The sequence below is a fragment of the Bos indicus genome, chromosome 6 (assembly GCF_029378745.1).
Source record: "Bos indicus isolate NIAB-ARS_2022 breed Sahiwal x Tharparkar chromosome 6, NIAB-ARS_B.indTharparkar_mat_pri_1.0, whole genome shotgun sequence".
Lineage (NCBI taxonomy): Eukaryota > Metazoa > Chordata > Mammalia > Artiodactyla > Bovidae > Bos > Bos indicus.
In genome coordinates this window covers 56245210-56260843 of record NC_091765.1, presented here as the reverse complement: position 1 = coordinate 56260843, position 15634 = coordinate 56245210, and the positions used below count along the sequence as shown (strand labels likewise).

The window sequence follows — 15634 nt, the reverse complement described above, 5'->3', positions numbered from 1 at the left end:
TTCACAGAAAAGACTTACGGGAAAACATCCCCACCAAAGGGGAAATAAATTAGGAATTTGGGATTAACATATACACCCTGGTGGCTCAGACGGTAAAGTGCCTGCCCGCAATGCGGGAGACCCGGGTTCAATCCCTGGGTCGGGAAAATCCCCTGGAGAAGGAAATGGCACCCCACTCCAGTACTCTTGCCTGGAAAATTCCATGGATGGAGGAGCCTGGTAGGCTACAGTCCATGGGGTTGCAAAGAGTCGGACACAACTGAGCGACTTCACTTTCACTTTTCATATATAAAATGGGTAAACAATAAGCACCTACTGTATAGCACAGGGAAGTATATTCAATATTTTGTAATAACCCTATAATGGAAAAGAATATGAACATATATATGAAACTGAATCACTTTGCTGTACACCTGAAACAGAAATAATTGCATTTTTACTTTTTCAGATCATGTAATTTGTTAGCCAGTGTATAAAAACACTTTGCGAAAATGACTTATCATACAACCTGCAAAGATACAAATTTCTTGAGATTTGAATAGTTTCTTTTCATAATGCCTTTTTTCTTAGAAGGCTTGATGATTTTTGATCCACAAATATATGAAAAATTGTTATGAGGGAATAAAATAAAAATAGATATAGCATTGTCTTTAAGCTGTATTGTTATTTTGTCTTTTTTTAAGCCTAATCAAATACAATCTCTCCTTTAAGATTAATCCCTAATTATGGTTACTCTGTGATTTTTTTTTTTTTTTATTTATTTATTTATTTTACTCTGTGATTTTCTAAAAGGAACTCCAGCTTAAACTGTTGCTGAACTTAATGACTCACAGCACTTATTGATCAAATATCTTAGCATTTTGGTATATATCTTGTATTATGGTACTCTACTCATTATTTTATTATGACAGTGAAGCAGAAAACTTAATGTATGTTTTTATACTTGTTAATAATCTATAGTAACTCCATTGCTTTAGAGGGGCATAAGTCATATCTGTTGAGTTCAACCATGTTAATTTGCTTGTCACAAATAATCAACATACCACAAAGTAGTATGTGGGTTAGAGGCAATTGTCACAGGATTTTGAAGGTCTAGCAATTAATTACTTTATGATTTCAAAAATGCTATTAATACCAACTGTAGTACCCATATTATCTGTTAAAATATGTCTACTGGCTGGAATTTTGAAAAAGAATAACAAGCTTTATTTTCATAAAGGAAATTCAAGCCTTAACTGACAATGTAGACATTGTCTAAGCTGTTTTTACTTAAAGTGCTTTATATTATGTCAAACTTGAACGGTTTGTCCTAACACCAGCCAATTCTCCAACTCTCTGTACACCAACTGGGTGTCCTATATCTTCCTGGAGGGAGACTCAGACCCCACGGGTTTAAGGGCTCAGTCCCAGAAGAGTGTCCTCAGGTTACTCTCACTCAGCCCAGCTTAGTTCAAATTGGGGTGCTCATTACCCTCTCTCCCCCAGATTTGATAATTTGCTATAATGTCTCAGAGAACTCAGGAAAAGGGTTCAAATAATATTACCAGCTTATTATAAAAAATGCAGCTCAGGAATGGCTAAATGGGAGAGCTTTAGAGGCCACAGTACAGGGGGTTTGTGGCAGAGAACTTCCAAGCTCTCTCTGGATGCACCACCCTCCTGGCACCTCAATGTGTTCATCAGCCTCAGAGTTCTTCAAACCCTGTTGTTTGGGGGGATTTTATGGAGGTTTCATTTCATAGGTGAGAATGATGAAATCCAGGGTGTGTGTGCAGGTGCTCAGTGGTGTCTGACTCTTTGTGACCCCATGGACTGGAGCTCACCCGGCTACTCAGTCCATGGGATTTTCCAGGCAAGAATACTGATGTGGGTTCCCATTTCCTCCTCCAGGGGATCTTCCCAACACAGGCATCGAACCCTCATGTCCTGTGTCGCCTGCATTAGCAGGTGGATTCTTTACCACTAGTGCCACCTGGGACGCCCTGAAACCCTGGGCCATTGATGACTAAGTCAATTACCAGCCTGTCTCACCTTCCCAGGGGCTTCCCATATGGCACCAGTGGTAAAGAATTCACCTGCCAATACACGAGACACAGGTTTGATCCTTGGGGTTGGGAAGATCCCCTGGAGTAGGAAGCAGCAACCTGCTCCAGTATTCTTGCCTGGGAAATTTCATGGGCAGAGGAGCCTGGTGGGCTACTGTAGCAGAGTCAAACATGATCAAGCATCGCAGTTCTCCCCTTCCCAGAGGTCAAGGATAGGAAAGTTCCAGCTCTCTAGTCCCATCTTGGTCTTCTGCTGACCAGCTCCCATGCTGAAGCTGTCTAGCCTCCAGTCAGAAGCTGTCCATTAGCATATAAAGGGTTTTTGCCACTCAGGGGATTCCAAGGATCTGAGGAACTATACACCTGGAACCAGGGACAGGGACCAACCTATTTTCCATTGTATCCTGTGGGCTCTGACCAATCTCTATAGAGAAGCAGAAAAGAGACCACTAAAGAATTTATAGATGTTATAGTGATAATGAAACTTGGAGTGATTAAAAAATATAATCCATGGAGGCCACTGAATTTCTCTATAGATTATGTAGGATATATTAGTCCTCTGTTACGTTCATTGTATCTCAAAGCATTTTCATCCTCAGAACAGAAAATTGTAGTGTGAAGCATCGTTCTATGGGCCATTGACTGAGTTTGGGGCACTGTGTATAGCACATTTTCTGGCATATTATAAGTACTCTCTAAATATTTCTTGAAGGAGTGAACTCATGTTTTAATGTTTTTATTCTTTCACTCAGGTACTCAATAAGCACTAAGAATTGGAATAAATAGGAATGAGGCTAAAAATGAGTTAGCATTCTGTTAGAATACTAATCACTTAAAACTTTCTTGATTTCTCAGTTTCTGAAAGCCATCTGGACATTCTTCCAATTAAAAAAATCTATTTTTAAGACAAAAAAATCAAAATTTCTAGTGGGTGTTTTTGATAACTTAGTTTCAGACTATGGCATATTTTCTTGGCAAAATAACCCACTTAGTCCTGAAACTCTGCCAGTCTCTTATTGATTATGATGTAACCACTGCTTAGAAAACATGGCCTCACTTTTAAGCTTTTGACCTAACAAGGTGATATTTATATCCTGGTCAGAAAAATGTGTATGTTAATTTTGGCTCAAGATAGGTAAACAAAGTCATAAGCAACATGGAAAGTTAAAGGAAAAAAATAGATTTCTCAATGAGATGGTTTTTAACAGAAAAGACTCTGCAACTGCCTGGAAGGCATATTTTTCAGCTGCTGTCTCCTTTGTGAGTGAAATGAATATACAAACCGAACATACTGCTTAATTGGCCTTTACAAGGGAGATCGATAATGCAGAAACGTTAATTGTTTCAGCTTTACAGCTGAGTCTGAAAAAGAGAAACAAGAGTGGATTGAAGCTGTGCAGCAATCAATAGCAGAAACTCTCTCTGATTATGAAGTAGCTGAGAAGATTTGGTACAATGAGTCCAACAGGAGCTGTGCAGATTGTAAAGCCCCAGATCCTGACTGGGCCTCCATCAATCTCTGTGTTGTCATCTGCAAGAAGTGTGCAGGTAATTAGTGATAAGTTACGCTCATCGCTGTTTGGTGGCAGATCGGCACCGAAAGCTCTTCAGTGTCATATATATTGTGTCCCAGCTAATGGCTATGAAGAATAAAAGCAGAGAAAGCTTATTACATTTAAATCAAATTTAGAAATATCATTCTATACTTCTCTTATGCATGGCTTAGAGATAAAAATTGATTTTTAAGCATGTAATCATTTTTTGTGTGTGTGCCTACTGGACCATGTATGGATTTTTAAAAGACAGTACTGAAATTTTCAGATTTGGGATGAATGTGTTTCAGAATGCACCCTGAACACACTCACTGTTCGTATGATTTGTCCCTTTTCCCAAATCATATTTTGTAAGATGTATTTTTCACATTTCAGTGCTGCTCTGCTTTCTAATCTTGTTACAAAAGATGTGTTCTCTCTTACAATGAGAATTATTATATAGAAGCATTTTCCAGGCATGTTGAAGTTTATGAAAGTAACCAGTGTTGTGACTTGTTTTCTCCTTGTGACCTTAAACCTTAAGGACTATTTGACATCTCGTATTTGGGAGGTAAGGCAGCTGTCCAAGTGAGTGAAGGGAATGGACCCTAGCTTAGGTATGTGACTGTGGAGGTCTTGGAGAAATTAGTTACAACCTAAACTTTCCTCTGGAGAAGGCAATGGCACCCCACTCCAGTACTCTTGCCTGGAAAATCCCATGGATGGAGGAGCCTGGTGGGCTGCAGTCCATGAGGTCGCTAAGTGTCAGACACGACTAAGCGACTTCACTTTCATGCATTGGAGAAGGAAATGGCAACCCACTCCAGTGTTCTTGCCTGGAGAATCCCAGAGACAGGAGAGCCTGGTGGGCTGCCGTCTATGGGGTCACACAGAGTCGGACATGACTGAAGTGACTTAGCAAACTTTCCTCAGCTCTTTAGCTCTACCAGGTACTGTGCTGGTCCTGGGAGTTAAATCTATAAAATATGACATATCCTGCAGAAATATATAGTTATTTTAATAGACTATGATAAGGATAGCAATAGAGTTGAGCACAGGTTTCATTGAGACAATGCAAGGAAGAGCTCCTATCTCAGACAGAGCAAAGACAGGACAGTTGTTTCAAACCCTTCAGAGTCTTCCAGAGCTCTGTGCTACCACATTTCTCATCCTACTGAGGTAGGAGTTCTCAAAAGTGGATCAACTACATCAATAGCAACCAAAAAGCCCCAGTTAATCCTCCTTGACTTTGCATTTTCTCCCAACCTCTTCTTTCCAGTCTCATTGGAAGAGATAGTGTCTGTCCAAGGCTATTCTGTCTTCTTATGTTCCCTTTCTCTCCTCTCTTCTCTGAGTCCTTACCCCATCACTTATTCACTCTCTAAGTACAGTAGGTCTTTCACAGTCACGGGTTCCAGATCAAAAGTAATTGGAAAAAAATTCCAAAAAGCAAAATTTGAATTTGGATGTACCTGTAGTTGTTACTTAGCATTTATATTGTATTATGTATTTTAAGTAATTTAGAGATGATTTAAAGTATTGAATATAATAGAGAATGTGTATAAGTTATATGACGATACTATGGCCATATTACACAAGGGACTTAAGCATACTTGGATTTTGGTGTCTGTGGAGAGTCCTGGTATCAATCCTCTGAGATACTGAGGGACAGCCATATTCAACTATGGTTTATTTGGTTCAGCATGTAAATTTGCATAATTCTGTTCTGTTAACACCAGATCTCTGAAAACTTATTATTCCCTTAGATATAATTCTCTGTTCCTTTTTCCTTTCATAGAGAAGATACTTTCAAGAGTAATAGTTTATGCAGGTTTTCATTTCTTTAACTTCCTACTATATCATCAGCATCCTGTAATCAGTCTTCATCTGCCTCACCTCCAATAAAAATATTTTCCAATAAAAATACACATTTACCAGTGTATTTTACCTCTCAGTTTCTATGTGGTCAGTTCCTATATTCCTTGCACTCTCGGGAGTATTTGACATTCTTGACCAGTCTGCCTCTCCGTGACTTCCCATCCTTCCTCAACTTCCAGCAGGCCATTTTCTCTTAGTGTGCTCTTGCTCTTCTGGTCATCTTTTGCCTGCTCCTAAAACGTGTGTTGCCTTGGGTTGTATCCTCAGATCTCTTTCATCCTGACATTCCTGAGTGATGTTATTTATCATTTGAATCCAACAGTCTTTTTCAGCAGGTGTTTCTTACTCTGTTGGAAACCATACTCCTGTATCTCCTGCTAGGGTCTCCACTTGGATTTGCTCAAGATACCTCAAAGGCAACATGATAGTGTGGAGTTCTCACTGCTTCCCAGCTCACTACATAAAACTGAATATTTTCCTATATTACAAATCTTGATCAGAAGTCATCTACTCTGCCCTTCACTCAAGCCTGAGAGTCCCTCTTGACCCTTCCCCTTTCCTTAAAGCCCACCAGATTCCATCCTGGTTTTACCTTCTAAGTATCTCTAAATCTGTTCTCCACTTCACTTCTTTTCCTACTGCCTTAACTCAGAATCTTAGGCTACTCCAGCATCCTTTCTTCCTGCCTGCCTTTGGGCTTTACTCCTTTTAGTATTGCCTTTTTGTAGTCTCCGTAAGTGCAAACCTATGCTAGGTCTTGCCATGGGAATTCTAGGGCATCGTGCTCTGAGTATTTTTTTTTCTCAGAGAAGGGAGGAAAGGAACCTACCTAATGTACAGAGAGGAATGAACTTTCTCATGATCATTAGGCAGAAGATCCTTAAGACCAAAATAATGTTTTGTGTTCTTTTCTCCTCAGTTTAGAAAGAGTCTGACATAGGCCTGGGTGCCCAGTAAAGTCTGAATGATGATTTATATAGCAGAATTAAATTGATGATACTAGAATGTTGGGCTGTTACTCTCTTCCAGGTATAATAGTAGAATAAAGAATCCACTTTGGACTTTTTAAGTATACATTCATTAGCTAGTATGTTGCTAGTCTTTTTTTTAAGAGTAAGGGATGATATCTGTATTCACATATATGTAATTTACACATACCCATTATAAAATTTTAAGTGACTTAAAATTTCTAGTCAGTTACCAAACAATGAAAAAATTACGTATGTATACACATACATACATGTACACACATAAACACATATACATGAATACATACTTTTAAAGGGCTTCCTGGTAGCTCAGCTGGTAAAGAATCTTGCCTGCAATGCAGGAGACCCCAGTTCAATTCCTGGGTCAGGAAGATCCCCTGGAAAAGGGATAGGTTACCCACTCCATTATTCATGGGCTTCTCTGGTGGCTCAGATGGTAAAGAATTCACCTGCAGTGGGGAAACTTGGATGTAATCTCTAGGTTGGGAAGATACCCTTGAGGAGAGCATGGCAACCCACTCCAATATTCTTGCCTGGAAAATCCCCATGGACAAAGGAGCTTGGTGGGCTGCAGTCCATGGCTCACTAAGAGTTGGACACAATTGAGTAGGTGATTTCCATAATCTTTCTTATTTTTGGTTATGATTTCTGTTTGATTACTTCCACTACTGTGGTATTGGAGAAGGAAATTGCAGCCCACTCCAGTATTCTTGCCTGGAGAATCCTGTGGACAGAGGAGCCTGGTGGGCTGCTGTCCATGGGGTTGCAAAGAGTTGGACACGACTGAAGCAACTTAGCATGCATGCATGCATTGGAGAAGGAAATGGCAACCCACTCCAGGATTCTTGCCTGGAGAATCCCAGGAATGGAGGAGCTTGGTTGGCTGCTTTCTGTGGGGTCGCACAGAGTCGGACACGACTGAAGTGACTTAGCAGCAACTGTGGTATAAAAAAGTAGGTAATAGTTTAAGTTGAAAAGATATATTAATCCAGACATACATATATTTCTTGTTGTTGTTCAGTGGCCTAGTTGTGTCCAAATCTTTGCTACCCCATATTTGGCAGCACATCAGCGTTCCCTGTCCTTCACTAGATCCTGGTGTTTGCTTAAACTCGTATCCATTAAGTTGGTGATGCTATCCAACCATCTTATCCTCTGTTGCCCCCTTCTTCTTGTTTTCAGTCTTTCCCAGCATCATGGTATTTTCCAATAAGTCAGCTCTTCACATCAGGGGGTCAAAGTATTAGAGCTTCAGCTTCAGCATCAGCTTCAGCTTCAGTCCTTTCAGTGACTATACAGGGTTGATTTCCTTTAGGATTGACTGGTTTGATTCTCTTTCCTGTCCAAGGGACTCTCAAGAGTCTTCTCCAGCAGCATAGCTCAAAAGCATCTATCCTTTGACACTTAGCCTTCTTTTTGGTCAGACTCTCATATCTGTACATGACTACTAGAAAAACCATAGCTTTGACTATATGGACCTTTGTTGGCAAAGTGATATCTTGGTTTTTAATACACTGTCTAGGTTTGCCATAGTTTTTCTTCCAAGGAGCAAGTGTCTTCATGGCAGCAGTCACCATCTGCAGTGATTTGAAGCCCAAGAAAATGAAGTCTCTCACTGATTCCATTTTTTCCCCATCTATTTGCCATGAAGTGATGGGATTGGATGCCATGATCTTAGTTTTCTGAATGTTGAGTTTTAAGCCATCTCTTTCACTCTCTTCTTTCACCTTCATCAAGAAGCTCTTTAGTTCCTCTTCATTTTCTGCCACTAGGGTGGTATCATCTGCATATCTGAGGTTACTGATATTTCTCCTGGCAATCTTGATTTCACCTTGAGCTTCATCCAACCTGGCATTTCACATGATGTACTCTGCATGTACGTTAAATAAGCAGGGTGACAATATGCAGCCTTGACATACTCCTTTCCCAATTTGGAACCAATCCATTGTTCCATGTCCGGTTCTAACCGTTGCTGCTTGACCTGCATACAGGTTTCTCAGAAGGCAGGTAATGTGGTCTGGTATTCCCATCTCTTGAAGAATTTTCCGCAGTTTGTTGTGATCGACACAGTCAAAGGCTTTAGTGTATTCATTGAAGCAGAAGTAGATGTTTTTCTGGAATTCCCTTGCTTTCTTTATGATTCAGGGAATATTCATAGTTTGATCTCTGGCTCCTCTGCCTTTTCTGAATCCAGCTTGTATATCTGGAAGTTCTTGGTTCACGTATTGCTGAAGCCAAGCTTGAAGGATTTTGAGTATAACCTTGTTAGCATGTGAAATGAGCACAACTGCATGGTAGTTTGAACATTCTTTGGCACTGCCCTTCTTTGGGATGGGAATGAAAACTGACTTTTTCAGTCATGTGGCCACTACTGATTTTCTGGAATAGTGAGTGCAGCACTTGAACAGCATCATCTTTTAGGATTTTAAGTAGCTCAGCTGAAATTCAGTCACCTCCAATACCTTTGTTCATAGTAATTCTTCCTAAGGCCCACTTGACTTTACACTCCAGGATGTCTGGCTCTAGGTGAGTGACCATACCATCATTATTATCTAGGTTATTAAGACCTTTTTTTTGTTTATAGCTCTTCTGTGTATTCTTGCCACCTCTTCTTAATCTCTTTGCTTTCTGTTAGATCCTTACTGTTTCTGTCTTTTATCATGTTCATTCTTTCATGAAATGTTCCCTTGATATTTTCAATTTTCTTGAGATTTGTAGTCTTTCCCATTTTGTTGTTTTCCTCTATTTCTTTGTATTGTTCATTTAAGAAGGCTTTCTACCTATCTCTCCTTGTTATTCTCTGGAACTATGCATTCAGTGGGCTATATCTTTCCGTTTCTCCCTTGCCTTTAGCTTCTATTCTTTTCTCAGCTGTTGTAAAGCCTCCTTAGGAAGAAACCACTTGGACTTTTGGCATTTCTTTTTCTTTGGCAAGTTTTGATCGTTGGCTCCTGTACAGTGTTACAAACCTCAGTCTATAATTCTTCAGGTGCTCTGTCTACCAGATCTAATCCCTTGAATCTATTCCTTACCTCCACTGTGTAATCATAAGGGATTTGATTTATACCTGAATGGTCTTGTGGTTTTCCCCACTTCTTCAATTTAAGTCTGAATTTTGCAATAAGGAGTGGATGATCTGAGCCAAAGTCAGTTCCAGGTCTTGTTTTTGTTTCTCCATCTTTGGTTGCAAAGAATATAATCAATCTGATTTCAGTGTTGACCATCTGGTGATGTCCATGTGTTTTAATGTTAATACAGACTGCCATGTATATATACATACATACTTTTTAATGGTAAAATACATGTACATAGAAATTCAAAGAGAATTATTATCATTATTATTATTATTATTAATTAATTTATTTATTTATTTTGGTCTACAGGGCAACATAGATCTTTAGGACCAAAAGATTCCAAGGTTAGAAGTCTGAAAATGGATGCCAGCATTTGGAGCAATGAGCTCATTGAGGTGAGTCTGACTTGACTGTGGTGTGATCAGCGAGAATCTGGGAGGAAATGTGCAGTTGGTGGCGGGGTGAGGTTACTTTAGGATTTCTCTGATCAAGATCTCAGCACAGTATTAAAAATGGCTTATTGCCTGTTGTGTAGTAGTAACTTTCTACCTTAACTTTCAGAATGCTTCCTAAATGAGGTAGTTACTTTAAAAATAAAAATAAAAAATGCAAGGAGCTTTAATGGTAATAACTACTTTAAAAGGCTTGGCAGCTCTTTTTAAAGCCAGAATTTACTCTTTCTTTTTAACCCAGCATGGATAAAATATCAGAGTGGTGAATACAAACATTTGGCAAAATTGACTATTCTTTATCTCGGCCATACTCTGTCATTAACTTCGATCTTGTCCAACTTGTCTCCTGCATCTATTCTGTGCTCGGGTGTAACGCTCTCAACCATATTAGACCACCTACTCAGCCATTTTAAATGAATCTGTCTCAATGTGAGCTAGCTTCAAAAAGTAATAATGCTTTTGCTGCAATTTGTGTTGCTTGCAGTTTCTTTTCTAGCTAATCTTTTACCATTATTAAGAGCAGCTAGGCTGTTTAAATAGAAATATTGTCTGCTTTCACACTGCATATTCCAGAAAAAAATTGGGTCTTTTTTGGATTTTTTGCATATTTTACACTAAACTGTGCTTTAATTTGTCATGTGACTCAGTTTTCTGCAGATTCAAATATATTGTTTAAATTGATACATTTTGTAATTATTTGATAATTCAGCTTTTCATTGTCATTGGAAACAAAAGAGCTAATGACTTTTGGGCTGGTAATCTTCAAAAAGATGAAGAATTACACATGGACTGTTCAGTAGAAAAGAGAAAAAATTTTATCACTCAGAAGTACAAAGAAGGAAGATTCAGAAAAACCCTTTTGGCGTCTCTCACCAAGGAAGAATTAAATAAGGTAACCAGTGAAATGTAACAAAAGACATGGATGTTAAGGTCTTTTTAAGTGTGTGCCAAGGGTTTTGAAAACATGTTTAAAAAGATAAACTTCTGAAAATTTCAAAAAATTTTTCAAAATTTTGCTGTTTCATAAAATTATTGTTTAATTTTATTGCCTTTTGTAACATTGCGCCTTAGATCTTTTCCCTTCATTTCACTTGAGGATTCATTATCAACAGCAAGTAAACTTCTCCTCCCTCACTGAAGTTTCTATCTGATGTACACCCACCCCAGTTAAAACTTGAACAACGTTCCCCATATTAGGGACAGGATATTGAACATAATAACTTCAGCTCGTATGCTGCTGACTTGGTGTCAACAAAATGAACTTCATTTACTCAGTTTATTGTTATAAACAGTAGTTCGTTTAGTGCCCTTGATTACAAGTGTCCTTTGCCTTCGGCTGAGTGATTCTAGGTCTTCTTGTGACCGTTCTATATTGCTCTTTTAGCAAAGAATTTGTTTAACATCTTGCCCTCCTTTTTAAAAAAGAATCAACTGCTTCAATTTCTTGTGTGTCAGAAGGTTCTTCTATGTATAGATATTGAAAACATAAACTTTTCTATGACTAGAGTATGCTTTCACGGTTCTCAGTTCTTTAAAATGCATTCAGTGTCAATGCTTATTGGATAAGCATCCCCAAGTAAAGAGCATTATGCTGAAAATTTTTGAAAATGAAGACCTTTTCACTTCTTCTCTAGAAATTATAAGATTTATACAGTTGTTTTATATTTCTCTTCTATTGGTTTAGTTACCATAAATTAGGTTCTTGCTTCTTTATACATCTTTGGTATTAGTAAAGTGAGGCCACCAATTTATTTTAAAGCAATGATGTACAATAAATGCAAGATGCAGAATCTATACGTAAGGTAGGGGAGAGTCAGAGAGATGGGACAGAGGTGGGCAGTCATATATAGGTTATTGCTACGTCATTTAGTTTTGTTTAGGGTGATACTTTTACAGATGCTAATTTCTATGAAAATAACTGACCATTTATACTAGACATGCATGGAATAGTGGTAACAAGGTATAACCAAGGGTTATAATTAATCTAGTTCTATGTATCAGAGGCCGATAAAAAGTACATAAATAGTAAGTTGTGAATTTGGGGAAGTAACTGGCAAGATTGGAGAACTAGGGCATATTTTCCCCCCAATGCATTCTCTCTTTTTGATAATGACAGGAATCTTGTCAAAGGGTAAATACTGATGACCCCAAAGGAGATTTTTTCTGCCACACCATATAGATACCCTGAGCTAAGATATTAGATAAGCTTGACTTTAATTACTAGCTGTTTCTTTCTTCTTCAAGATATATAGGGATGTCTGTCTGTTAGGATTTACTACCACATTGGGCTTCTTAAAAATGGTACTCTTCACATCAGTGAATAATTTTTAAAAATTACTTTATTGAGGAGATACTGCTTAAAAATTGTTGGCTCTGTGGATGTCTTCATCGGAAAACTGTATATTTAGGTCCTCTACCCATTTTTTAAATTGGATTGTCTCTTTCTAATTGAGTTGCATGTGTTATCTGTATATTTTGGTTGCTAACCCTTATGCAATATATGGTTTGAATGTATTTTCCCTTGTGCTGTGGGTTAACTTTTCATTTTGTTGATTGTTTCACTATGCAGAAGTTTTTTAGTTTGCTATAATTCCACTTGATTTTTGATTTTGATACTTGCACTTTTGCTATCATATCCAAAAAATCATTGCCAAGACTGATGTCTTCTCTGGTGGCTCAGCAGTAAAGAATCCACCCGCAAAACAAGTGCTGCAGGAGACATGGGTTTGATCCCTGGGTTGGGAAGATTCCCTGGAGGAGGGCATGGCAACCCACTGCAGTATTCTTGCCTGGTAAATCCCATGGACAGAGGAGCCTGGTGGGCTACGGTCCATAGGGTTGCAAAGAGTTGGACACAACTGAAGCGAGTTAGCACGCGTGCAGAAACATTCATGCAAACAAAATATTTAGTGGATACTTCATTACTGCATTTGAAGTATTTTGAACTTTCTGAGCATTGCCATTATCATAGTATGTAAAATACAGAAAATATCTTCCATGGCAGATATAATGGATTTGAAGATTTGGAACATCACTGCAATAAAAAAATGAATAGACATTTGGTGATCTTCTGTTGAAATTTAAATTCATGTAAACCAGGCCTTTGTTACCTGTTGGTTAGTTCAGGGCGTAATAATTATTAGATTTGTTAAAAAGAAATACAAACTGCATCTCATAAACGAATGGGCAGACTTTCTTGCATTTTAATTGCTAGAATTATATCTTCTTCACTTAGAAGTTGTATTTTCTTTTATTGACCAGGCTCTGTGTGCTGCTGTGGTGAAACCAGATGTTCTGGAAACAATGGCTTTGCTGTTCAGTGGAGCAGATGTCATGTGTGCAACAGGTGATCCTGAGCACAGCACCCCCTATCTGCTGGCCAAGAAGGCAGGGCAGAGTCTGCAGATGGAATTTCTCTACCATAACAAGTTCTCAGGTTAGTCCCTCTCATGCCTTCATGAACCTGGTCTCTCCTGATAGATCCTTAAAAGGACTGCAGCGCAAATCTGTAAATTTCTCAAAACAGAAACACCATTCAAATGAAAAGAAAATGTAATTGTCAGAAAGACAGAAGATGCTTATTAAGACCCATGTTTTATTTGCTTTCAAGGAAAAGTTTAGGAAATCAATCTTTTATTTGTCTTTAATCATCTAAATGGAAGATTAAAATAGTTAATCCCATGTAATCATTTTCACTAAAATTAAATCCAGTTTTCATGTATGAATAATAAACACAACCAAAGTGCTTATTTGCAAATTTTATGCAAAGCAAAATAAATGTTTCTGTGTCTTTATTCTGCAGTATATTTGAAGTAGTTTTTCTTCTATCTCAGAACTCATCAACATATTCATAAGCCAAGGGAAAATTGTTTACATTTCAGATTTCAGATGTGGTATTTCTGTAATTTTTCTAGATTTCCCTCAACATGACATATATTCTGAAGGTCGATTAAATCAAGAGTCCTCCCAGTCTACGTTCCTCTGTGACTTTTTGTATCAGGCTCCTGCTGGTGCTTCTAAACTCTCTTCAGAAAAAAAACTGCTTGAAGGTATCTTTTCTGCTCCTTTTAGATTTTGTCATCTGATAAAATTTTATTTCATTATCAAAACAATTAGGTTTAAGTTTTGATATTTTTCCCCTTGAGATGTTAGATTTGATCTTGCAGTAGAGAAATATTTATTTTTTGAGGATTTATAAATGTTTCCAGGCACAGGTATTATTTCATGCACTGCAGCAAAAATTTACTACTGGTTCGGAATGCTGAGCGAATTCTCAGCAGAATTCTCTGACATCTACCTCGGAGACAACCAATTCTGCTTCAGGATTTAAGAGTTATTCCAAAGAAATGTGAAATTCAGCCCCTTCCCTTCGGGACAGACCCCCCAGCTGGGGAGATAATATAGATAAATGTCAACATGTAGGAAGAACGGACAAGTCTTTGGTTTATATTCTGTCAGCATACTAAGTGGTCTCAAGTAGTTGAGTTTGTTCTGATTGTAGTTGTGTGTGTCTGTGTAAGTAAAATAAAGCTTAAGCATGGTTTCCAAAAAATGATGTGAACTAATTGATTTAACAACCTGTTGTAGGCTTGTGGCGTTGATCTTAGAAGAATCATAGTGGGTATTTATCTATCCATTTCACTCCTTGTGTCAGGCATTTGCTGGGCATTAGGAAAACAAAAATGAGTAAGACACAAGCTAACATTATATACATTCAAACTAATATTAGAAAGTAGGCAGGAAGAATATAATGCGCTCTGTCTTACTAGAACAGAAAGAATTTAAGAGAGATTAAGTTATGCAGGCCAGTTGATGGTGGACTTCGGAGACTCAGAGGGCAGGTATTAATTCCCTAGTGGTAAAATCCAACCATATTACTTGGTCAGAGGAATAATAGGATGAAAAACTCACTTTAGAGTGTTAATCCTGATCTTCATACATTTGAAGTGATTATTTCAATTAAAGGCTTTATTTGTCCAAAAAAAGAAAATTATAACCTTTAGCAGAGTTATACTGGGATAAACTATACTTTATTAGATTTTTGGCCGTTCCTAGTGGCTCAGTCGGAGAAGGCAATGGCACCCCACTCCAGTACTCTTGCCTGGAAAATCCCATGGATGGAGGAGCCTGGTGGGCTGCAGTCCATGGGGTCTCTGGGAGTCGGATATGATTGAGCAACTTCACTTTCACTTTTCACTTTCATGCATTGGAAAAGGAAATGGCAACCCGCTCCAGTGTTCTTGCCTGGAGAATCCCAGGGACGGGGGAGTCTGGTGGGCTGCCGTCTATGGGGTCGCACAGAGTTGGACACGACTGAAGCGACTTAGCAGCAGCAGCAGTGGCTCAGTAATCAAGAATCTGCCTACCAATGTAGGAGCCCCTTGTTTGATCCCTGGGTCGGGAAGATCCCCTGGAGAAGGAAATGGCAACCCACTCCAGAATTCTTGCCTGAGAAATCCCATGGATGGAGGACTCTGGCAGGCTACAGTCCATGGGGTCACAAAGACTCAGACAGAACTTAGTAGCTAAACAACAAAAACCTGTAAACAGTAGCTCGCCTTTAGTGAGCGTGTACTGTGTGTAAGGCATTGCTTTAGGCTTTTTCTATATGTTCATTGTAATTCTCATAAAAGCTCTGCAGGATGGTTGATATTATGCTGGTTT

General features: G+C 38.5%; 1 protein-coding gene across 6 annotated transcripts in view; it reads left to right on the top strand.

The window, feature by feature from the left end:
* Positions 1–15634, top strand: part of ARAP2 (ArfGAP with RhoGAP domain, ankyrin repeat and PH domain 2) — a 197782-nt gene that overhangs the window by 76208 nt on the left and 105940 nt on the right. For all 6 annotated transcript variants that reach the window (XR_011567142.1, XM_070791264.1, XM_070791262.1 and 3 more), the window contains 5 exons: positions 3394–3593; positions 9828–9913; positions 10680–10862; positions 13232–13406; positions 13885–14019. Coding sequence is in view for 5 of the 6 variants with exons in the window: in XM_070791264.1 (XP_070647365.1) it covers positions 3394–3593; positions 9828–9913; positions 10680–10862; positions 13232–13406; positions 13885–14019 (779 nt within the window). In the remaining variant the exon portion in view is untranslated. The remainder of the gene's footprint in view (positions 1–3393; positions 3594–9827; positions 9914–10679; positions 10863–13231; positions 13407–13884; positions 14020–15634) is intronic.